We start from the raw sequence: 25,566 nt of genomic DNA on the forward strand, positions 1-25,566 counted from the left end.
AAAGTAAAAAGGGAAACATTTAAGAAAGAAATGTTTTAAAAGAAGTTTTCTGACAACCAAATGTAGATGAAAATAAGACTAAGAGTTATTGTGAAAGCACTGCAATGAAACCTAGTATAGAAACGAATCATTACAAATTTATGTAATACGTTCTATATATAGATGACAAATTTACTAATTGTTCCTATATGTCATAATAATAATAATAAATTATTTAAATAAAAAAGCATTATAAAAACCCCATACCTTCACTGTTGGAAGAAGGCACACATTTTTCAGCAACAGTTTGGCTTACAGCCTCTTCAGATGGAGATACTTGGATTTTTTGGCTAATATTCTCCCTCTGACTGTCTTTATGTTTTTCTGCCTTTTTCTTAGGTGTTTCTTGATTGAGATTTGACATGACACGGTTTTTCACAGGAGAAGCTGGATATTGTTTAGTAGTTATGGGAGACTGAGGGTAAGTCTTGGTAATCATCCTAAAAATAATTCAAATAAAATAAATGAGAAATTACACTAGCAACAGAATACAGAAAGTACAGCGAGTACGGTAGTCGATCCTCAACCCCCAACCTTTTACATCAGTTCCAGAGGGACAGCCACGTTAGACTGTTGCAGACATATAAAACCAGCTGACATTTATTCCAGCATGAGCTTTAATAAGACAGAGCTTACTCCATCAGAGGGATATTTTATTTATTTCAAATATTTGTGTGCTGCCTTTCTACTCAAATAGGGTTCACAAGGCATGTGTCTAAAATAAATGATTCAGTAACACATAAAAACACACACAGTGCACAAAAAGGGGAGGGAGACAGATGAATCTCCCTGGGGAGGGAGTTCCACAGTTTTGGCACCAAGACCAAGAAGGCCCTTTCTCAAGTTGCCACAGTCTAAGTCTTAGATAGTGGGGGCATCTGAAGCAATTACAAGAGAGGTTCATATAGGAGAAGGCGGTCCTGGAAGGTATGCTGGCCCCAAGCAGCATGTGGCTTTAAAAGTCAGTATCTGCACCTTGAATTGGGCCTGGAAACAAATTAGGAGCCAGCACAGTGGAAGTGATATGGTCCCTACAACATACTCCAGTCAACCTTCTGGCCACAATATTCTGTGCCCACTGTAGCTTCCAGACAGTATTCAAGGGCAACCCCACATACAGTGCATTGTAGTAATCCAATCTAGATATTACCAGAGCATGCACCACAGTGGCAAAATCTTTCCTGCCCAGGAAGGGCCATAGCTGGCTCACCAACTGAAGCTGGTGAAAAGCAACCTTGGCCACTGCTGGTACCTGTTTATCCTACAGGAGGTCTGGTTCCACCAGCACCCGCAAGCTATGAACCTGCTCCTTTGGAAGTGAGGTGCAACCCCTTCCAGAACAAGACATATCCCAATTCCTGGATTAAATCTTCCCCCTACCAGTAGCACCTCCGTTTTGTTGGGATTAAGTTTCAGTTCATCATCCATCCCAAAACTGCCTCCAGACACCTGTTCTATAGCGAGGCCTGAAACCAGGCTGGAATTCTATCCAAGAGAGACTATCAACTCTTACTGTTTGAATATCAGCCCTCTCCCTCATGGTATGTTATAAAATATTTGGAAGAGGAACTGTGGCTTGGTGGAAGAGCCTCTGCTTTCCATGCAGAAGGTCTTAGGTTCAAGCCCCTGCATCTCCAGGTTCAAGGACTAGGCAGGAAGTGATGTGAAAGACCTCTACCTGAGACCCTGGAGAGCTGTTGCCAGTATAGGTAGACAATACTGACATTGGTGGACCAATGGTCTGATTCAGTAGGCAGCTTCATGTGTATGGGAACTTACATGCCTTCATTGATCTACTCTGCCTTATTCCAATTATTGTTTGCTTTGCAATATCATATTGTCATCATCTGATACTAACCAAGTGATCACCTGTATAACTGGCCACTCTCTACTGCTGCTGCTCCTCATGGGAACTCTTATCATAGGATACCAGGGAGATAATCTTATCAGCTATAACTAGCTCCAGTGATTCCATTGGACCACTTGCACTAAATCAGCAGAATAGGGAAATGCCACTTAAGATACAATACACTTGACTGAAAGGCTTAAAAATATTAAATAGCAGCAGCCACCCATTGATAAATATTAAACACAAGGGTTTAAATGATGCCATATGACTGAGATTACCCCCCTGTACCATTTACTGGAAAGGGGAAATTGGAAGCAAAGAATCCAACTCGTGAGCACAGTCCTGCCTTCCATGCTCTTATGGCCATTCTGGAAGCAAAGGAATGGTTGAGAAAGGGTTTGTTGATTCTCAGTCCTGATGCCTGCATGCTAGCCAGAGTGGTCTACTGTGGTTAGTATCTGACTAGGATCAGGGAGACCCAGGTACAAATCCCCACACTGCTGTGGAAGCCTGCTGGGTGACCTTGGGCCAGTCACACACTCTTAATCCGATCTACTTCAGAGGGTTGCTGTGAGGATAAAATGGAAAAGAGGAGAAAGAAGTAAGCAATTTTTGTTGCCCGTTGGGAGAAAAGTGGGGCATAAATAAAGTAAATAAATATACACAGATGGGATACTACCTACCTCCTCCCTTTCACCCCAAAAACCACTGGGTGATGATTAGTATATGTGCCCTTCCCTGATACCACTTGGGAATATATGTAACAACATCCCAATGTTAGACTGTAAGGATCAGAGCAGGGAGTCTCTCTCCCTATGGAACTGCCCCTTTCTATACGTTGAAAGCGTTATTCACAATAAATCAGTGGTTTAAGAGATTTGAAGGCTATCAACATTTGAGGCTGGGATTCTTCCCTATGTACAATTCTAATTTCTTGGGTGTTACTGAAAGTCTGCCAAATGTTCTTACTTAGGGGTTGCAGGTGAAGCTGATCTTTTAGACATGGATGCTGGAGAATCAGCTCTTCTGAGAGGAGATCCCAACCCAGATGAAGTTCCAGTCGCTGTGGGCCGTTTCTCTTTCTTTTTTTTTTCACTCTTAAAAAAAAGTACAGGGTTTTTTAAAAATCTGAGATCTGACCAAAACAAAGTTTCAGTGACAGATTAATTTAGCACAGAGTTTCCTGAGCAAAAATATATAGTTTAGGTAAGACCTTATAGGTGATGATTGCAGCTTTTTTCCCCTCAAAGCTTCGTGAAACTTAATCCAACATACATCGTCTCATAGATGCAAGCACAATATAACACTGCAAAATATTCCATGGATAAACACAGAATATCACTAAAATAGTGGAGAAGTCAAGTTCCCACAATTGGAATTTACTCAGGCTACACTTTTTCTTTAACACAAGGAAGATAAAAGTAGTGACCAGGATGCAAAGTACCACACAAACAGTTCCACAAATGCAAGGATACTTTCAGAATTGCTGTGTGGCAAACTGCTTTTCAAACTGAGGGGAAATTAAAATGCAGTTTGGGCCAGTGCCATGGGGCCTGCTGTTCACAATCCACTGGAAGCCCCAACACCTCTTTGGATCTAGGGCTAGTGCCGCCAAGAGAACCAAAACAAAATCAAAAGCATGAACACAGAAATAGAGCCTTCAGCATCTAGTCTGGAGTCTTTGGCCATTTCCACACAGGTTATTTGCCCCAAGTTTGATGCTGTTGGGAAGCTGCATTTCTTTCCTGCTTTCCCACAGCATTGGAATACATTCATCCACCTCTTGAGGTTAGTCTGGCTTTTCTCTGGCCATTCCTAAACATGCATTACTGCAATGTTTTGGGAAAGATCACAGCAAGGACTGAATGACTACTATGTGGGTAAGCAAATAAATAAATGCAAATGCCAAGTCCAGCAATTGAAGATCATTATAACAATCTTTGTATCAAGTTCTCTGAATTCCCAGCTTTCATTTTCTTTCTTTTTTTTAAGTAAGTCTCTAGCCTTTTTAGTTGCAGGCATATAACTTTCCCTTAAGGCGATTCCAAGACAAACTTGGAATTCAGAGAATTCGACTGACAGACTGTTACATCATTGGAATGATATTCCATTGCCAATTAAAAATAATAATAATTAGTGGCACCTTGGGGGGGATGGCCACTGCTGGGGGACTGAGGTGGGGATAGTATGGGGAAACCTTGCCATGTGGAAGCTCTGTTCCTGCTACGCTGTCTCAGCAACTGCAGCAGCAACAATGGGGGAACTACACAAGCCTGTCCCTGCGTGGAAAATGCCTTTACAAAGACAGTTCTTACATATCTTACATGCAAGAAGTTACACTCATTTTGAGATTTTAATTGCTACATTTTTACCCTGCCTTTCCTCTTCCAAAGAGTTCTGAATAGAATACCTGAAGCTCCCAAGTGCTTCTTCTCTTATGCTAGCACTAGCATGCTAGATCATCTGTGCTCATTAGAGTACAACTAGATAAGATGTTGGAGATACGTGATCAGATCTCCCATTACTTTAACCTTGTTTGAATAGCAGCTATGGGGGGAGAGGGGCTCACTTGAATTTGGACTACAGAATTGGGTAAGAAGGGATTACCTTGCCCCTCTGCAATGTGTTCCTGATGGAAATAGTACCCCCCCCCCCAGTATTATTTGCCATTATAGGGCAAACATCTTTTCCATACCAGAAGAAACAACATCTCTAGAGATGCAATATCCTGATAAAAATAATCCCACCCTACTCGAGGCTATAATTTAGAGATGTTAAAAGACGTGAAGATCCAATCCTGGTTCCCCAACATCTCATCAACTGGAATCCTTAGGATTTACTGAAGTCTGACAAGGATACAGAAATAACTACTACTGTCGAAGGCTTTCACGGTCAGAGTTCATTGGTTCTTGTGGGTTATCCGGGCTGTGTGACCGTGGTCTTGGTATTTTCTTTCCTGACGTTTCGCCAGCAGCTGTGGCAGGCATCTTCAGAGGAGATGCCTGCCACAGCTGCTGGCGAAACGTCAGGAAAGAAAATACCAAGACCACGGTCACACAGCCCGGATAACCCACAAGAACTACTACTGTCTTTGTGTTCTGTATCTTACAAGCCTGTGACTTTCCTTTCAGTGGTAACATAAAAAGATAACAGAGCAAATAAGGACTGTGAGGAGGCTTAACAAGCGACTGCTAGCAGTGCCTTCTGTATTACTTTTATGCAAGCATAATCTCTGGAAAATTAAAGAAAGTGTGTTTGGCATCCTAATTTATGTATTCCTCAAGTTATGCAGAAATGACTGAACAGCCAAGCAATACCCAACTGTTCCTTTTTATTTGGGGGGTGGGGGAAGCAAACACTGTAGTTGTTCTTTGCAGCAGTTGTAACTACAGTGGAATATGAGGAAGTGCAACCATAATAAATGGTGTTGATGGTAAAAGCATAGCACTAACATAAATAAGTGTCTCTGGTATAAGCAACATCTGATGTAACTCCTGTCTACCAGTGATAACTTTCTCTTTACTTCTCTAAGAGAATATACACAAGTAATGAGGGAAAAAATTCCACTGGTTCTATTCTAGCACTGTGAAACTTTCTATACTGCCTGCATCTTGCTTAACTTAGCCAGACTTAGCCAGAGTACCCCCAGAGCCGATGTATTTGTTTCCACAGAAACAAATTTCATTGGAGTAGTTGAGTCAGTCCAATGCATGAAACACTACACAATATAACAATTCAGCTTCACTGATTAGAAAGTGCTGGTGAGAAAAGGAATTAACACGACTGGGTGGGGGAAAGAGAAAGAGAAAGAGAGTCACCTTCTTTTTGAGACACAGATCTACCGTAAAAATACAGAAAACGGAGCCCATACATCAGTACCCAGGAAGTTCCAAACCTACCTGTGAAACCTCAGCAGCAGATGCCCCCTTCATCGCATCAGATGTGGAAGCAGAAGCTGCCTTCTTTCTCTCTAAGCTTCGGGTGGGGGAAGGCTTGTAAGGAGATTTAAGAGGGCTAGCTGGTGCTACACGAGGACAGATATGGAATACTAAAGAGTTATAGAACAATAGCAAGAGCAATAGGGAACACAGACAAAAGAAGTGAGGAAAAGGAGAAAAAACATCACATCACAATCCATTCAAATGAATTATTGTGCCAAGTTATCTGCATTTTCACAAAGACATATTGACCCCATATGCCTTTACTGAAATTATAAATGTTTAAATATTTGAGTTTTGAAGTGTTGGTTGTATTTCAGCAGGTTTTTAAAACAGTGTTCTTTTGAGAAAAATCAGTGGCTTATATTAATTTCTCATTACCACTTTAAATGTCTAAATCATATCCCTTGCCCACAGCAGTCAGTCCAAAAACTGACATATGGTGCTGCTATTACTAGCTTTACAAATAACCTTGAATTAGAGCAGTTTACTGCCTATGTGCATCTTTATCACCACTTAACTTGTTTAGCTATTCATAACTATGTACAAATTATTACTAAAGCACTTATACAGGCAATATTCAAGGTCAAGGCTCTTGAGCAGCTCTTCCATTTTTTTTTTAGGATTTCCATACTATAAACATAAAATTATGCTCTACCAAAAAGAAGGGCATGGTTCAGACATAAGGGCCAACTATGGTTTGCCACAATGCGAATGAACCTCAGGTACCCCCGGGCTCAGGGCAGTTCCCTCTGCACACATACGCTACCACCTAACTAGTTACTTCAACTTTTTGCAGCCAAGTGCAATTTGCCTTTATATCTACTGCCAAACTGTGTTTTTGTCTGCCTTCATATGATGTTGGAATCCTGGTTTTCAGGGAAAGCCAGTTCTGGTGTCCTGACAAACTATGGTTGGCTACAGACTCACAGACAACTATTCAGCTGGACACTCATGAAGGGAGGAAGAAGGGGCTGGTGATAATGCAAGCCTGAAAATCTCCCAGGCTTTTCCTACCCTTATAGCTGAACCAAGCTCCAGTTTCTCCAACCAATTTTTGCAGTGTGTCGTATGCATTCCTAAAGAGATTAGGTTTACCTGAATCATTGTATTGCTCAGAAAGCACTAATGAACTTCTGCTTCTGGCTAAAGAAGCTTGCGTGGGAGTCAACAGTCGAGAAATTAAAAAGTTTTCCACTGGACTAAGGTGCATGCGATAAGCTGAAGGATGGAAGCAAATGGAAAACATTTAACTTAAAGTTGGGAAAAGCCACTTCTGAAAACATGCAAACAAATGTAATGAATGACTAAACAAAATGAACAAAGGAAAACCAGAAATGTCTGTAAAACAAGAGATCCTTCTTCTCTAAAAGAGTGATTTGATTCTCATTGTTTTAAGCCAAGCAGTCTAATTAGCAAAATGCTCTCAAGTATGGACTTTCTTTGTGATTAACCAGAAAAAAGACTGCAGGCTTTTCTATGTTTATAAATTACACACTGAATTAACAGTACAATTGTTGCTTCATGAATTAGCATACTAAACACCATAAAAAGTGCCTTTTTGTATCTGATAAACTTGTACCCAGATATTTGTATAGGACATCCTCAATCTCTTGTATGTAAACCTAATGTTGGTTTCTAAATGGACTGGTATATTCCTATACTACCCCTTCAGTATGCACATTTTATAAGTCTTCAGATAATTCTAAAGATTAATTAGGCTGGTTCATAAGCTGCTACTTAGAGGTAGCCATTCAATCAATCAAGCGCTAGAAAGGCATCTGAAGCAGAGGAGTAGTCAGCAATACTCTTGCATTGACAGTGGCCCTACTCCAAGGTACAGTGCAAAAGTTATCCTTTTAGCTGTGGGCTACATTCTTTCCCCTCTGTTTGCATTTCTGGGTCACAGAAACTGTGGGAGGCCTGGGCCAAAATGCACGGGCACATTCTGCGCTGTTGGTGGGGGTGACCTGCTGGTAGGCAGGGCAGCAACAGCTGGCTCTGCAAAGACTGTCAGGATCAGGATAGGATTTTACATTCTGTGGCAAAAAGCCACCCCTTGAACATCTGTAGCCAAAAGCAATCGCCCGGGATCCAAAATGTAACTAAATGGAAATACATTCCACAGCAATCAGAGTAACATACCTATGTACTGAAGGAGCATTAAAAAACCTTTTAGAACTCTATTTTTAAAATGAATAAGTTTTAAATGAAAAATGTCCTGCTGCAAACCTTAAATTTTCATTTAAGGTTTGCAGTAGGAAAAAGGTTCTCTTATCAATGGTTCTAAGAAAACAGAACTATTTCTTCAATCATTGTCTACTGTAATCAAATATTAGCATTCATTCATTTATGTGGGTTATTGCTGTCATGGACTAGATGGCCTACATCCCGTAAACAGTCCTCTCAATTTAACCCACTCCAGTATAGGAGCCAACATCCTGCAAAGTCAAGACGTGGCAGAATGTCCAAAAGGGAGCCACCCCCAGCCCTAAAGCCTCCCTCTTTTTCCTGACCTGAAACAGCCCCAAGGAGTTGCTATTTGTCCTGTTAGCCCGTTTGATAATCAATTTCCTCCAGACCAAAGGGGCACATTACATTCCAGCAGCACTCAAACTTTATCACGCGAAAACCCTAGCACAAATGCTATATGGAACACAACTCGACTCTTCACCCTCTTGTCTTACACCCATTGAACGTGTCCAATCTAAGTTCCTTAGAGCTGCCCTTCAATTGCCAAGATGTGTTCCAAATGCCCTGATACGTTTAGAAACTGGCATGATGAAGGTGGAGGCAAGGATTGTCCTGTCCTCGATCCCTCTCTGGCTGAAAATTAACTTCAACCCTAAGGGTCTTCTCCCACTGATCCTATGTGACTCCTTTAGATCCAGATGGGTGATAGCCATAGATGTCAAATTAAACAACTTGGATTTTACACCCCCAGCTTTACTTCAGTTAGGGTGGGAACAAGCTAAGTTAATTATATCCCAAAGGATCAAAGACATCGAGAGACAAACAGATCTAGCAAGGGCGCCTCTATTCACTGCACCCCTCCATACTAAATACATCCTAGCACCAGCAGCCTATCTCCACTATCTAGAGATAAATAATTATAGAAGGGCCTTTACCCTGGCCAGATGTGCAGCCTTACCATCTGCTTTGCTTGAGGGGAAATATAAGAAGACACCCTGGGAAGAGAGATTCTGCCCCTGCAAATTAGGGGACTTAGAAACTGTTGAGCATGCCCTCCTGAACTGCAATTTCTATAAATTACCCTGTTCGAAGTTTATTGAGCCCCTCTTATCGAGACTGAGACCTGACAGGGCAGGTGAAAGGTTTGAGATGCTCCTACAAGGGGGTAATCCTTCAACCACTCTTCAGGTTGCAAAATTTTGTTTAGCAGCAATGAAAATTCGTCGCCTTAGAGCAGTTGACAGATGTGTCCCAGCTGAAATTCTTTTTTTTTTAATGTTTTAAAAATGTTTTAAGACTCGGACTGTAATTCTTTGATTGTAAGAATCTATTAGTCCATGCTTTCCATTTTATCATGTTTTGACTGGCTATCTATCTATCTATCTATCTATCTATCTATCTATCTATCTATCTATCTATCTATCTATCTATCTGGAAACTTGTTGCCCAGCGGCTTGGGGCCATTTCAAGTTAGGAAAGTGGCACAAGGAGACTTAAGCCCCCGCTCCCCATTCCCCACAGTCTCAATCTGAATCATGTGTGCTGGCGAGTTAAGTTCCAAGTATGAAAGGCAGCAGCTTGTTTACAGCCACATAGTGAGTTTCTAGCAGAGATAACATTTGAATCAAGGAATTTCTGGTTCTCAGCTCTTAGCCGCTATGCTGCATTACCTCTGATCAGTTCATGAACTGAATGTGTCGTCTGACCATTCGGCACTTGGTTCTACTCCAACCAAAAAGAATTTCTTGACCAGAGCCGAGTCTCCTGTTCTGAATTTATTCCCATGTGGCCCAGAGTCTCCGAGATGGCAGCGTTGTTATATATTGGAAGTCAAACTTTCCAAAGTAAACAAGGTACTTTGATGCTTTTAAAAGCATACAAAGATGTAAAATGTGATCCTTAAAGCCACTGTAATAAACTAATTTATACTAAAATTGTGCTTTGAGGACTTTAAAGCTTTCAGATTATTCATGTTACTTCTACATACAGCATTCTTCTCAGCAGAGAGAAACCTGGTTTAAATTAAATAACCTTAACTACAGTAATATTTACATTGATTTTTGCTAAACTACTTCCATAGAAGGATCAACAGATCAGGAAAGGGAAAGGATAGCAGTGGGAAGATGAGAGAGAAAGAAATGCATTTTAAAAACGAAGGTAAAGATTATTTCTGGTGTGACACAAAGAGAAGCACATTCACTTGCCTCTGTCAGGGGAATAGGTTATTGTTGCTGTGGAGGAGGAGAGACGCTTATTGATAGGGGACTCCATTTGCTTTGGCAGATTCATTGTAGAAGCTGAAAGTTTGTCACATGCTGCAGAGAGATGCATTGAATACATTTTTATTCATTCCACAGTGCTTGAATGCTCCCAGACCTAACCTTTCACTGTGTTACCAGGGTCCTTATGATTGGATCAGGACTGAGGGCTGGCTATGCCCGTCAATCCTATAAGTTTCAATTCAAGATAGAGTCTGTTTGCAAATTTAACATTTCAGTTTTACAATATTATGTATAGTGATGGTCAACTGAACAACTAAAAGCAAAATAATAATAATAATAAAGGAATTTTGCACCATCTTGTGCAACATCAATTTTTTCAGCTATACTATGGAGAATCAAGAGGACTTCCCACTATCATAGACTATCATTTGGGGTCCATCAATTCACTCACCAAAGTTCAGTGCAAAAGGAAGGAGGTCTATCCCCACAGTTCTCCTCCCAAGTTTCGGATCAGGCTACAGCTCAGCATGTCAGGGAGCAGAGGGCCCCTCTTCCTCCCAACCTTTCAGTCTCTGAAATCACCTAAGGGTTGGAAGGCACCTGATCTCAGTGTGATCAAATGCAAGATTCCAGGGCAGGCCCAGTGGCAAATAAAACAGTATTCAGCGGCAGTAAACTGTTTAGCTTCTGTTTAGGAGGAGGAGTTTTCACAACTTATGTTGGATATAATGATGACATATAATTTAATCTAGTTTATTTGGGCTTCAAATATTTTCCTAAACAATTAGTATTTTGCACCGTTATTCAAATGAGGTACCTATTTCTTCATATGTGGACTCAGAAAGGATGGTCTGCTACTAAATTTAGTAGATATTTAGAAGATATGAAAATATGGCAAAGTGAGTTCATGCGTAGGGGTGGGCAATTATGTTTAAGTCAGGTTATATATATTAAAGATGGGCCTATTGATGAGTTCTTTTTCAATTATGTTAATTGTTTACTTTTTAAATTGAAATAAAAGTGTTTTGTTAAAATTATTATTAGCGCCTAGTCTAGTGATACAAGACCCCACAGACAACACTTTCCTGTAAGGAAATATGCTGAACTTAGCAAAGTGTTTGTGTGTCAGGAGGGGCATTCCTAAATCTTCTGAGGATGCACCATAAAACACACAGAATCCCCCTCTATTCTCTTCTCTGCGCCTTTCGATATCCTCTTATCAGTATATGTTAAGGTTTCTAGTACTCAGCTGTAGGACTGTTGAGACAGCAATAGACTGTTCTTCCCTGGTTTCCTGCTGAGGCCACACTGCTATTTGCTTCCTAGGATATTACATTTTCCCAAATTTTGTTTAGTGGGCCAACAAGACAGGAGGAAAGAGATGCAATAATCCTCTTTCCCTTATTTGGAAGACAGGAAATTCCAATCTTTGAGTTATCCTTAAATAACACTGAATTAATAATATTTCCTTATATAACCAAACATAAATTATTTATGTATGAAAGTATGGTGGATACAGCATTGTGTGTAGCTTTGTAATCCCACATGCTGCATTGCTTGCAGTGTTCCAGCCTGGGGAATTTGTTGTTCACATCGTCAATTAATTTTGTATTCCTAGTCCTATGCATTGGTATTGGCATTCCATTTTGAACTCCTAGTTCTCTTGTACTGTTAATTTGCATTGTTAGTTGTCTGTCTTATACTGTTATGTCTACATTGTTGTTCACACTGGCATTCAGTTTTGTACTCCTAGTCCTACTGCATTGATCACTCAGTGCCCTGTACGGTATGATTACATTTTTTCTCTTTCTGTGCTCTGTAATCTTTCTTTAGTTTCAGTGAGAAACGTTGGCTATAAATAAGGTAAATAAATAATAAAAATAAAGAATGGTTTTTGGGCTGCCCAAAAACCTGTCTTGTTGGCCCACTAAACAAAAAAGTCTGATTTGACCAGCAGGTTTTATGCCCATTACAATACTGTCCACTGGTGAGTGAGGAATTTACTTTTTCCTAGAATAAATGGCAGTCATTAATATGGCAGATTATATGGCATGCACTAACAGCACATTCCTGAGGTTTCGATGCGAAACCTCTTAGGAGGGGGCATGACCTTGCCACCAGCGTAAGTGCATGTAATAGCGTGATTACACGCACTTACGCTGGTGGCGAGGCCAGTCCCACCACCGGTGCAGGGGGGCGTTCCGGGGCCAGGGGGAGGAGCTGCCGGTTAGGTGGCTCCCTATCCCGGTTCAGCCAGTTACGCCAGCGCTTTTGAGCAGGCACAGTCTCGCTGTTTCCTATGGGGCAAAAGGCCCCGGTAAAACAAAACAAAAAAGCCGTGAAATGGCTTTTTGTTTTTGTTTTACGGCATATGGGAATCAGCTTAGGAAGAGGTGCTGCTGATTAGTTAGGAACTATTTTATATATATAATATATAAAATAATAATACACAATTGAAAATAAAACTCAGTAAAACCAGAAGCCATTGTATCTTTCATAAATATAAAATATATTTATATTTATATATATAAATATAAATGATACAATGGCTTTGAGTTTTACTGAGTTTTATTGTCAATTGTGTATTATTATATTATACATATAAAATAGTTCCTAACATTCTCTGTCACTCTGTCAAACAGGTTTTTACAATTTCTAATCCCTACTATACTAATAAAAGCCCAGTGGCGCACATTGGTAAGCTATAGTATTGCAATCAAAACCTCTGCTCACGACCTGAGTTCAATCCCAATGGAAGTTGGTTTCAGGTAGCTGGCTCAAGGTTGACTCAGCCTTCCATCCTTCCAAGGTCAGTAAAATGAGTACCCAGCTTGCTGGGGGTAAAGGGAAGATGACTGGAGAAGGCACTGGCAAACCACCCCATACACAAAGTCTGCCTAGTAAACATTGGGATGTGATGTCACCCCATGAGTCAGGAATGACCTGGTGCTTGCACAGGGGACTGCCTTTACCTTTTTACTATACTAATAAAAGGTTAGATTCCTTCAGCAGGCTAAATCACCTCCAAGACTCCAATCTATAATGTTCTTACTCTGGAGTAATACTGGTAAGGGTTCTAACTCCAAAATGAAACTACAAATAATCGTTAATTATTAGGTGATAGGCTGACGATTCCTGAAGAAAAATAATTATTAAAGAATGTTTATATTGTATAATTGAAATGTTTTTAACCACTTTGTACCCAAATACATTTTCACCTGCAAAAGCTACTCAAAAGGCACATGACAACATATGACACACATACGTGTCCCACACTTGGACAAAAGAAGGTGAACTTGAGGACTACACAGAGTGGGGAACACATTGGAAGTACCACTATGATGCTGGAATGTCAAGCATGCATTGTTTCAGTATGGGAAAAAAGCAAGTCACACAGCACAGTAACCTCATGGGTACGGCCCACCAAGTCTCCTGCTGCACAATCTCCATTCCTTTCAATAGGATTTGGTGCACCGTCCCTGAGTGGAGAAGCAGCAGCAGCAGCAGCGCTTGGGAGGAAACGGTGCCTTGAACTGCCAACCAGAATGCCATCGGGGTTGAACGGAAATGGCAGAGAACATAGTAGTCAGGGGGTGGATGAAAATCAGCGGATGTGTTAAAATGATTTCAAACAGTTATAAACACGACACTATGGCACTGTGAGTCACTCAAATACCATTGGAGGGATCAGCAGCAGCAGATGAAGCCACAGAGTCTGGAAGAAGGGTGCTGGCAGCTAAACCTAGAGGGGGTGGGGTATTTTCTGATTCACCTACACAACAGAAAAGAAATCAGAGCGAAGAGAAGCGAAAGATTACTGAACAAGGCATCCAGTGCATTGAAATCCCCCAAATACTTAAGGAATAATAATAAAAATTATTCCATTATTCTTGGAAGAGTTAAACGATTTCCTTTTCATGATGCAAATGAATATGCTGCATCATTCTGAAACTCAATACTACCTTAGCTTTAATAGGAATGGATGATAAGAGTTGAAACGGTTGTATTATCAATAGAAAAAAGATGTTTTGTCTAAGCATGACCTATTGGGGAAAGCTGGTGAATTTAAACAAATCTGAATGATTTCTGAAACACAAAAGCTAGTATGTGGTTGGTGGTCAAGTAACTTGCTTTGAAATAAACAAACAAGCAAAAAAAAGGAGCAGAAAGCAAAAGAGAGAGGGAGAAAAATCCGCTTTCCAGTGTAAATACTGCAGCATCACCAAGAAGTCCCCCTGTGATTTCAGGAGTGCCCGAGACAAAAATAGATTATTTTCTGCAAAGTCATACAGCGCACAGAGCTGTTTGTGAGACTGTTCAGTGCAGCGGTTCATTTCAAGCTGTTATTACTGATGCATTATCTGCGTACACAAACTTTGGCAGTGGGCTGGTTTCCAAGACGATACCAGGGCATGAAATTTGCTACGCAACAACAACACCTTTACTGTGCACCTCACATTAGCCTCCCTCTCACATCATAGATACTACCCAAAGTAGATTTTTCTCCAGCTTTCCCCCACCCGTCACACATTTGCAATTTGGAATCTGCAATGCACCCAGGCTCGTTCCACTCACCATCTCTTTCGCCTGCAGCCAGTGCTCCTCCCCACGACCATCTCTTCTGTTTCTGCTCTAGCTGCTGACTGCGCTCCAGAGATCTCCGCATCATCGCCTCTAGTCGTTCCTGGGTAATTAGTATAAAAATAAAACGTAAGCCTGGTGTTTTCAAGCCCCTGCCAGAGCAAATCGAATGTTTATCCTGACTGCGCATACACATGCAGTGGTTGAAAGCTTCCTGTACTGGCACAGTTGAAAGAAATAAGCAAAGGAGGCATCCCTACATCAACTCACCTCCCAATATCCGTATCCTTTGTCTGCAGTCACTACTGAGGTCACTACCGAGGCTGAAGTTGGAAGCACAAGTTACATCACCTCCAAGCATCTGCGCCTACTGGCAAGGCTGCTGCTGTGTCTGTGTCTGTGCTTAATTTGTTTAAGAATAATGCATGACAAGCATTAACGCTGTCATCTCAGCAGCACTCAGTTTCCTCCTTCAGTGGCAGAGCTCAGCTGCTGCAATGATTCCTCCCCAACCACACGCACACATCCTTTTTTTTCTTCCCCCCCTAAATTTTATTAAGATTAGCAATAATGCTGCAATAATGCTGCATTAAAAACAAACTTCTTTCCAAATAAACATCGACCAGTACTTATAAAACCTATAAAACATATAACTTTCTAAATAATCACTCTCTTTATGAACCACCACCAAGATATTTTTAAGCATGTTCTCCATTCGGGATATTGTGAGATTCCATATTCCATCTAATTCCTCTATGTTTTTGTTATTTTGATAGTAAGTTAATTTAATCAACACATTATCTCCCTTACTTTGTTGAACCAACTATTTAAATTTGGAGAATTTGCTCCTTTCCAGCATCTGGCAAAATTTATCCTTGCTAATGTTACCATGTGCGATACAGATCATGAATTGTTAATATCGAAAATCAAGATAAAGCTTAAGAAAAACACCAAAACATTCATAGCACCAAAATACAATCTAAGCAATATTCCGGAAGAGTTTAAAGACCATGTAAGGAACAGATTTGCATTACTGAGTTCAACTGAATGTAAACCCAAAGAACTATGGGTGGAAACTAGAGATATTATGAAGGAAGAATGTGCAAAGACTATTCCTATAGCCAAAAGAAAAGAAAAACCTCCATGGATGTCTGAGGAAACTCTTAAAATTGCCAGAGATAGACGAGAAGCAAAAGTAGAAGGTGACAGAAATAGAATCTAAAGTCTAAGTGCAATGTTCCAGCAACTCGCACGTAGAGACAAAGAGACCTATTATAATAACCAGTGTAAAGAAATAGAAGAGAACAACAAAAAAGCAAGAACAAGAGATCTGTTCCACAAGATCCAAGAAATCAAAGGGAAATTTAAAGCACGGTAAGGCATGGAAATACAATAACTGAACAGGACAAAATAAAGAAAAGGTGGGAACAATACACTGAAGAATCTTTTGAAGAAGAACCTACAGTTTTAGAAAGTGAAGTGAAAGCTGCATTGAGAGCAATTGGGAGAAACAAATCACCAGGAGCAGATGGGATATCAATAGAGCTATTCCAAGCCACAGAAATGGAGTCCATCAAAATCTTGACAAGAATATGCCAACAGATAAGGAAAACAAAACAATGGCCCACAGATTGGAAACGATCCATTTACATTCCAATTCCCAAGAAAGGAGACATCAAAGATTTCAGCAACTATCGGACCATCGCATTAATTTCTCATGCAAGTAAAGTGATGCTCAAAATCTTACAGCAACGGCTGTTACCATATACGGAACGAGAAATGCCTGATGTTCAAGCTGGTTTCAGAAAAGGAAGAGGCACTAGAGATCATATTGCAAATAAACGCTGCTTACTGGAGCATATGAGAGAATTTCAGAAGAAAATCAGCTTGTGTTTCATAGATTACAGCAAAGCTTTTGACTGTGTGGATCATGAAAAGCTATGGCTGGTTTTAAAGGAAATGGGTGTGCCACTACATCTGATCATTTTGATGCGCAACCTGTACTCTGGACAAGAGGCCACAGTTAGAACAGAATATGGAGAAACGGAATGGTTTCCAATTGGCAAAGGTGTCAGACAAGGATGTATTTTATCTCCCTATCTCTTCAATCTATACGCAGAACATATAATTAGGAAAGCTGGATTCGATTTAGATGAAGGTGGAGTGAAAATTGGAGGGAGGAACGTTAATCATTTGTGTTATGCTGATGACACTACATTATTGGCAGAAAATAGTGAAGATTTGAAACAACTACTGCTGAAAGTTACAAGAGAAAGTGCCAAAGCAGGACTACAGCTGAACATCAAGAAAACAAAAGTAATGACTACAGGAGAATTACACAACTTTAAGGTTGACAATGAGGAAACTGAAATTGTTCAAGACTTTCTATTCCTTGTCATCAACCCAAAGGGAGACTGCAGCCATGAAATCAGAAGGAGATTGAGACTGGGAAGGGCAGCCATGAAGGATCTAGAAAAGATTTTGAAGTGTAAGGATGTGTCACTGGCCACCAAGACTAGATTAATTCATGCCATCATATTCCCTATTACTATGTATGGGTGTGAAAGCTGGACAGTGAAGAAAGTTGATAGGAAAAAAATAGATTCCTTTGAAATGTGGTGTTGGAGGAGAGCGTTACGGATTCCGTGGACTGCCAAAAAAACAAATCAGTGGGTTATAGATCAAATCAAGCCTGAACTGACCCTAGAAGCTAAAATGACTAAACTGAGGCTGTCGTATTTTGGTCACGTCATGAGACAAGAGTCACTGGAAAAGACAGTCATGCCAGGAAAAGTGGAGGGCAGCAGGAAAAGAGGAAGACCCAACAAGAGATGGATGGACTCAATAAAGGAAGCCACAGCCTTCAATTTGCAAGATCTGAGCAAGGCTGACAAAGATAGGACATTTTGGAGGACTTTCATTCATAGGGTCGCCATGAGTCGGAGGCGACTTGACGGCACTTAACACACACACAATGTTACCATATGGAGGAATACATCAAGGAATTTCTTATTCATAGTTGGTAAACAGTTTAACAAGATTATTTCTGGATTCATGGGTATTTCTATTTCCAGACCTTTAGATATTATATTTATCACTTTCCCCCAATAAACGGGGGCTCTAGTAGACTCCCACCACATATGGTAAAAATCTGCCTTATCCATATTACAAAACCAACATTTATTTGCGTCTTCCTTTAAGTTCGACATTTTCTGTATGCTAATAGGGGATAGACACACACACACATCTTTTTAAAGGTTAAATGTGTGAACAACAATTAAAAGATCCTACACCCCAGTGAAAAAATTCTTATAAAATGACAAACGATTACTTGCTATTGCCATTATCCCTGCTAACAAGATGGCCATCAAGTTGGATGGCAGGAGATGGAAAAGTCTAGCCATGTCTCCAATTCGATTCTTAACTCTTCCATCACCATTTCCCTTCTGGACCTCTAACACTGTCTGCTCCAAAAGCTACACCGTTCTGGTCCCTTCTCCCAAATTTTGAACCCGAGTCACAACCGGCTTTCATATAGCACAGAAAGGTAAAAAAGGTAAAGGTCCCCTGTGCAAGCACCGGGTCATTCCTGACCCATGGGGTGACGCCACATCCCGACGTTTACTAGGCAGACTTTTGTTTACGGGGTGGTTTGCCAGTGCCTTCCCCAGTCATCTTCCCTTTACCCCCAGCAAACTGGGTACTCATTTCACCGACCTCAGAAGGATGGAAGGCTGAGTCAACCTTGAGCCGGCTACCTGAAACCAACTTCCGTCGGGATCGAATTCAGGTCGTGAGCAGAGCTTGGACTGCAGTACTGCAGCTTACCAATGTGCACCATGTGGCTCTGTAGCACAGGCTGTACTTTTATTTTAAATTTTGTTCATCCTTTGTTATTATTATTAGTGGGCTGTAACCACCAAGTTCACAAGGTAGTCTGGGGTCAAGTGGTAATCTCTTACAATGACATACCTCGCAGGATTGTTGTGTGAAAATAAGTGGAATAATCTCATATTGCTTTGAGGTAAATATGGGTTAAAAAAAATTCCTCACAACAAACATGGTGTCGTTAATGAATGCCACATTTTACAGATGAACAAAATTTGAATACAAGACGATTTTTATATTCAAGAAGGTACAGCCTTAGACGTTGCACTTGAGAGACTGCCAGTTTGAAAACAACAAGAAATGTGAAATGAACACATCACAAAAAACACAATGGGTAGGTGTGTTAGTCTGTCAATAGCAGTAGAAAAGAGCAAGAGTCCAGTGGCACCATAAAAACTAACAGAATTTCTGACAGGAGTGTCAGAACATCTTTCTAAAGGAGTGAGCTGTGGCTCACGAAAGCTCATACCCTGCCAGAAACTTTGTTAGTCTTTAAGGTGCTACTGGACTCTTGTCCTTTTCTACATCACCAAGTAGACTTTCAGCCTAACTTTGTGTCTGATATGTTAGCTTTCTATGAGAAGGGCAATGTTAAGATGGGGTACTTTGTACAAAGTTACCTGCCTTATAGCCTCACCAGCTATCAATGCAGAAGGACACACTGCATGAAATCAGTTACTAAAATAGTTCCACCAATAATATGCATTCAGACATCACTAATAAAGAGGTTGTCCTTAGCTAAGATCATGGTCAGACATAGAGCACAGCAGACTTTCAGCTGTGAGACTTCATAGGTAAATTTCAGCAAACAAAATTATGTCTGGAAAGCTACAGCTTTGCTAATAAAGGTTAATTTCAATCGGAAGTCTGACATCAGCTTTTGGACTGCTCAGAGAAGTCACAGCAGACCTTATTCTGCTATCCTGGGTGTCAAAAGAAGAACACAGCCATTGTAGGTAGGGACACTGTACTGAGCTATAGGATGAATTTCCATCATCTCAAGCCTTTCCAGCCTTGCCCAAGATCATCAAGTGCAGGGGTCCCCAACCCTTTTGAGCTTGCAGGCATATTTGGAATTCTGACATGGCATGGTGGGCACAGCAACAAAAGGGCTGCCACAGGAGGTGGAGCCAGCCACAAAATGATTGCCACAGCTTAACTTCAGTAATGCAGTGCAGAGCCTTGTGCTGTGGTGGCCGCTGCTGCCAAAGCAACATTTTTTAAAAATCCATACAGCCAAGTAAATCTCCAATAGTCAACACAAGGCTTGCTGGGCAAAAGTCCTACCTGGCCCCACCCACTTCCTAAAAACACGTGGTGGGAACCAGAAAAGGTGCCAGCAGGCACCATGTTGGGGACCTTGGTCTATTGAGTCCATAGCAAAGCAAGATTCAGATTGGAGGTTTCTTGGCTTGTAGCTTAGTTTCTTAGCTATGATGCTACACTGAATTAAACCCCTCTCCCAGTTTCACCCATTTGGTCTATCCCTCCCTTCATTCAACAGTTTCTTTTCTTACCTGATCCTTTCTAATAAAGAAAAGAAGGGGGCCCGCACCAAGGCAAAATAGAGGCAAGGAAACAAATGTTGCAGAGGGAAACAAATTCTTTAATATTTTTTATAACCCAAATGTGTTTTGCATGCAGCTTTGTCAGGGGGAATCTTTCAGATTCTTTTTAGTAACGACCCCATGCATGCATTAAGGCAATGGTTTGACAATATCCGATGACAGATACTTCTCTCCACATTCAATGACATCATAGCTGTTCAGACAATGAAGGCAGCAGGGCATGCAGACAGATAGCAAGTTAAAAACTGGCTATTACATATATTTAAAATTGTCACAACTCATACTACAGGGAAGGAGCTACAGCTGAATTTTAGTGTACACGTCTTGCAGAAAGAAGACTCTAGGTTAATCTATGGCATCCTCAGTTAAAAGGAATAGCTTTTCTGCCTGAGACCCTAAAAAACCACGGCCAATCAGAGTGGAAAATACTGGGTTAGAATTGAGGTGGTATAAAGCAGTTTCATATTTTCATATATATTTTTACAAAACTGATGTCACAACCTGTGTAAACATTAGAGTGTGTGTATGTTACGTACCTTCAAGTAACTTCTGACTTATGGAAACCTTATGAATGAATGACGTTCAAAATGTCCTATCATTTACAGCCTTGCTCAGGTCTTACTGAAGGCCATGGCTTCCTTTATTGAGTCAATCTATCTCATGTTGAGTCTTCCTCTTTTCCTGCTGCTTTCTACTCTTCCTAACATTATTGTCTTTTTCCAGTGAGTGTTGTCTTCTCATGATCAGACCAAAGTAAGTCATTTTTACTTCTAGGGAGAATTCAGGCATGATTTGATCTACAATTTCCTTACTTGTCTATTTGGCAGTCCATGGTATCCATAAAACTCTCATTCAACATTAGAGGACGGCAACTATAATATTGCCTACCTCCTCTTCTCTGAGCTTCTGCCTTCTCTTTTCTTCAACTGCTGCCCTCTTTTGCTCTTCCCTCTGCCTCTGCTCTTCCATCTTCCTCCATCGTTCTTCTATTTGCTTTTCATACTGAAGCTTTGCTCTCCTTTCCTTTTCTAAGATTTGTTGTTCTCTGGCAGCTTAAATAAAAAGAAGACATTCTGTTAACTCAACATAAAATATTTTTCTTTTACATAAAAACAGAAAGAGAATGGCATACAAACAAGGCAAATATCTTGCTGATGGATCACTATGCTGTTTTTGTATTCTTGCAACTGTTACTCTGTTAGATATCTTGAGTATGAGGAGATAAAGTGGGACATTAACAAATAAAACATCTTGGCCCACACACACAGCAAAGCAACAGACCAATGGGTCAAAAGCTCATCTTTCTGATATGTTAACTAGAAAATTCAATTCAAACTGAGTTTAGACAGGGAGTACAAGTAACCCACTTTTGGATGTATAATCTGCTGCATGGAGAAGTCTCCACTGCTCCCAAGAGGCCACGCCAGCTGTCCCAGGCAGCACTGAACGTATAGCAACACCATACACTTAGCTTGTTTTCCCTCCATCTCTGCCCTATGTCCTGACGACCAGATGTGCACTGGGAATTCCTTGGTCAGAAATGAATGTCCAGGCATGCCGGGGCCCACCTGGAATTGGGGCCATTCTATATGGGGAGCAGGAACTTAGGCCTTTCCATCCATGCTGTTTTCTGAAACTGAAACAACCCCAGTGAGTCACTATATGCCCTACTGGGAAAGCTTGCATGTAATCCAGATGTAGCCCATCAGTAAGTTTTCCCATGAGGACAAATAGTGGCTCCTTGGCACTGTTTCAAAATGGGAAAATGGCCCTGGAAGAAGGCCTAAGATAGCTATCCCCATGGTCAATTGGATGCCATGCACCTAGGAATTCAGTTCAAACAGAGAACTCCCAGTCAATGTCTGGTAGCCAAGACCCAAGGCAGACACAGGAGGAGAGCTGGCATTAGGACCCAGCATTGTGAAGTTAGGTCCTGCAATCAAGGTGACAAACTGAATGGAACTAAACTCCATCTGATCCTGGGCAGTAGTTCTCTGTTCCCCATACCTTGGTGCCATGATTTTTCAGAGGCTAGTGAGATAATGTCACCCACCCTCCAATGGGCCAGGAAGTCAAGACACAGCTAAGCTGTGGGCCAGTGGTAAAAAGTCCCTACAAAGTCTGCATCCCTGTCAAGATCCTGCCCAATCCAGGAGGAAATTGAAAAGAGAATGCAGAGAAACTGGGCACTGGTACTCTTGATGAGCACTTCCTTGTCTTTCTTCATTTTCTTTTTTCCAGAATAAAGACCTTTGACTCTGAACATTGACCAATGGACATGTAATGCTGGAAAACCATGTTTAGGTTCCCAGATGTATAATTCATCTACAAAAAGCTATACGTGGACTTAAGTACAGACAGGTATTTCCCCCGTACCACTTTCCTGATCAGAAATGCCCCCACAGACTTTTTAAAGATATTGGGGAAGGGGAGGGGAGACAGACATTTCCAGAGTGTGGCCCCAATCCACTGCCACTTTGGGCAAGAGGAGCCAGAAGAGGGCCCGTCCAGAGAAGATTGCCCTTGTATCTCTATTGAGACAAAGCTGCTTACCAAGATACTTCTCCCTTTCTTCTCTTCTTTCCCTGGCTAGTCTTTGCCTTTCATCTGTTTTCAGAAACCCATCCACAGCTGGTACCCAAAAGAGGAAAAAATCATTAGCAGCAGACCATGGCAAATAGCTAAAAGTTACTTTTCTAGTTTATTTGTTATTATTTTGGGAAAGGTTTCCAACTGTCATAGTCATTTTACAAGCTTCATAATGTCTTCTTAATCAATACTTGCAACAAACCCACAAAAAATAACCCTTCACCCAATCAAAGCCTCCCAATGTTCTTCCTGGAGGCAGAGTTTACTTGTTGTTTTTTAATTCATTCTAGGACAGACCTACATAGAATAGAGTGCATTATAACAGTCCAGTCATCTTTACCCTCAGCATTATTGGAAGGGAAATTTAGGAAGCTCCCAAGAGCACAGTGGGGCTGCCCTTGTGGGGCAGGGGAAATTGAAAATACTAGCCATTTCTTTCTCAGGTGCAGTTATTATGAAGGTATTCGACAGAAGTTGATTTATCCTATTATTAATTCAAGGGAACTTGTCTGGCTTCTCTTTCTACAAAAATATCCTTCAAGGGTGTGGGGAGTGACTATATTCAGAAGAGGCAAAGGAAGTGGGAAGGACTGAAAGCAGACTGTGATACCCTCCCAGGGGCAGTCTTAGCCAACTGTTGCTCCAGGTCCCAAGCTGCAGGGGTCCTGACCACCCATGGCTCCATCCACCCAAAGGAAGAGGGAAAATAAGAATAGTTAGGCTCCTGTTGCTGCTTGTACCTGAACAGAGGTTTTGGGGAGGGGAGAATGAGGACCAGCAAATAGTGGTAACAAGGCAGGAAGTCCTAGAACGTCTAGACAAACTGCAAACTAACAAGTCACAGGGACCACATGGTATTCATCCTAGAGTTCTTCAAGAACTCAAATAGGAAATTGCTGAACAATATTATGTAACATGTCCCTTAGATCAGCCTCTGTACCAGAGGACTGGAGAATGGGCAATGTAACATGTGACATAGCTGTGCTGAGTGAGTTCAATGTTTACTTGGTGCAGAAAGGACATTTATGAAACTCTGCCTGTAAGTTCATATTGCAGGCATGCACAAGTTAAATAGCTACGCGGGCCAAATTGCATCATGAGCTAAGTGCGTCACTCCATGATGACACATGGCTCCATTATGGACCAGTAGCTGTTTGAAAGGGGGACAGAACATTGCCTCTCAGCTTTTCTCTGGATGGAAAGGAGTTATTTTGATCTCCCTCCCACCCCAGTAAATTTCTCTGTTGCTTCCCAGGAATTGGCAACTGAAAGGCAAGGTGAGGTTTCCCTTGGGGAAAATGGTGAAAATTTGAGCAAACAGTTGCTAGGATAGTTCTGGACACATCTCCCACAACCTGACCAAAGATAAAATTTGTTCTCTTGCAAAGTGACATCAGTTTTGCCTTTGTTTCCAATTACGTCCCCTTCTTCGGGCTCTACAGGGTTGTCAGCACTCCAGCTCCCTTTTCCTGTCACCACTCAGAGTGGCAGAATGGTAAAACCCAGAAGTGCCATCACGTCTCTCTAGGAATCACCAGAAACACTATGGTAGAACTGGCATCACTTCCTGGGAAAACATCTTTCCCATTCTTCTTCAGCAACTCTAAAACTTTGTAATTGTGTTACTCAATGTACAGTCATCAGTTCCGGGCAGTTACCTGCTGCTTTTTAAACGTTTAGCTGTACGAAACTAGGCATAAACACGAAATAACACAATAATATTAGTGAAATGTGTTCCTATTCACACTGTGACTGCATCCCTGTTTTACTTGATTCCATACATATATGGTCTCATTTGAGACATTTCAGAAAGGAGTCTCAGCATCACGACCTCCAATCCACTCCGTCCCTTGTGTGTGTGTGTGTGTGTAAAGTGCTGTCAAGTCGCAGCCGACTTATGGTGACCCCTTTTTGGGGTTTTCATGGCCAGAGACTAACAGAGGTGGTTTGCCAGGGCCTTCCTCTGCACAGCAACCCTGGTCTTCCTTGGTGGTCTCCCATCCAAAGACTAACCAGGGCTGACCCTGCTTGGCTTCTGAGATCTGACGAGATCAGGCTAGCCTGGGCCATCCATCCCCTACACGTGTCAATTCCTTGCTGCATTTCCTGGTTCCCAACAGTGCCACCTATTGAGGTCACAAGCCAACTCCAGGGTGGAGCTAGTGACTCACTCATGTTCAAATCAGGAATAAGCCTGGGAAATCCTTGAACTTGCACACTCTCTTCCTTTTCTCCCCCTCATGTACAATTACATTTCCACTTTCACAGCAAACCACAGCTGGTTGCTTTATCTGGAGACTGTGGTTTGTTCTCTTACTGCAAATCAGGATGCTTTGGAATTCTGGCTTGGAAGCCAGAGACCAAACCATGGAGTTTAATTCAGAGAAAACCATTAACTAAATTAGGGGTTGAACTCATAGTTATGAGGGCCAGATCCCATATAAGCATAATTTGGTTGGGCCATACATATAATAAATTATCAATATATAAAAAGCATTAAATGTATTAATACTAAGTAATTTAGAATACAAATAAGTAATAACTAAATTAGTTAGAGATGCCAAGGATTAAACGTATGACTTTCCATATCAAGGGTGCATACTCTATGGGCACTTCTCTATGAAATTTCAGGCAACGTTTGGAAAGTGGGATGGGAGTTGAGACTGATTTATTGTAGGGATGGGAGTTGAGACTGATTT

General features: G+C 41.2%; 1 protein-coding gene across 8 annotated transcripts in view; it reads right to left on the reverse strand.

The window, feature by feature from the left end:
• MAP7D2 (MAP7 domain containing 2) overlaps nt 1-22,906 on the reverse strand; it is a 34,235-nt gene extending 11,329 nt beyond the window's left edge. The window contains exons 1-8 of one of the 8 annotated variants that reach the window (XM_056861848.1): nt 22,832-22,906; nt 21,167-21,330; nt 14,817-14,925; nt 13,918-14,013; nt 10,224-10,334; nt 5,788-5,936; nt 2,858-2,985; nt 247-479 (exon numbers count right to left, since the gene is read on the reverse strand). In XM_056861848.1, coding sequence (XP_056717826.1) covers nt 247-479; nt 2,858-2,985; nt 5,788-5,936; nt 10,224-10,334; nt 13,918-14,013; nt 14,817-14,925; nt 21,167-21,247 — 907 coding nt within the window. In that variant the 5' untranslated portion in view covers nt 21,248-21,330; nt 22,832-22,906. Of the gene's footprint in view, nt 1-246; nt 480-2,857; nt 2,986-5,787; nt 5,937-6,924; nt 7,078-10,223; nt 10,335-13,917; nt 14,014-14,816; nt 14,926-15,092; nt 15,301-21,166; nt 21,331-22,831 lie in introns of those variants that run through there. The other 7 variants (XM_056861849.1, XM_056861851.1, XM_056861850.1 and 4 more) reach the window with 7 other exon arrangements.
• Between the last annotated feature and the right edge of the window lie 2,660 nt (nt 22,907-25,566).

This window comes from Euleptes europaea, chromosome 16, assembly GCF_029931775.1.
Source record: "Euleptes europaea isolate rEulEur1 chromosome 16, rEulEur1.hap1, whole genome shotgun sequence".
In the NCBI taxonomy this organism is placed as follows: domain Eukaryota; kingdom Metazoa; phylum Chordata; class Lepidosauria; order Squamata; family Sphaerodactylidae; genus Euleptes; species Euleptes europaea.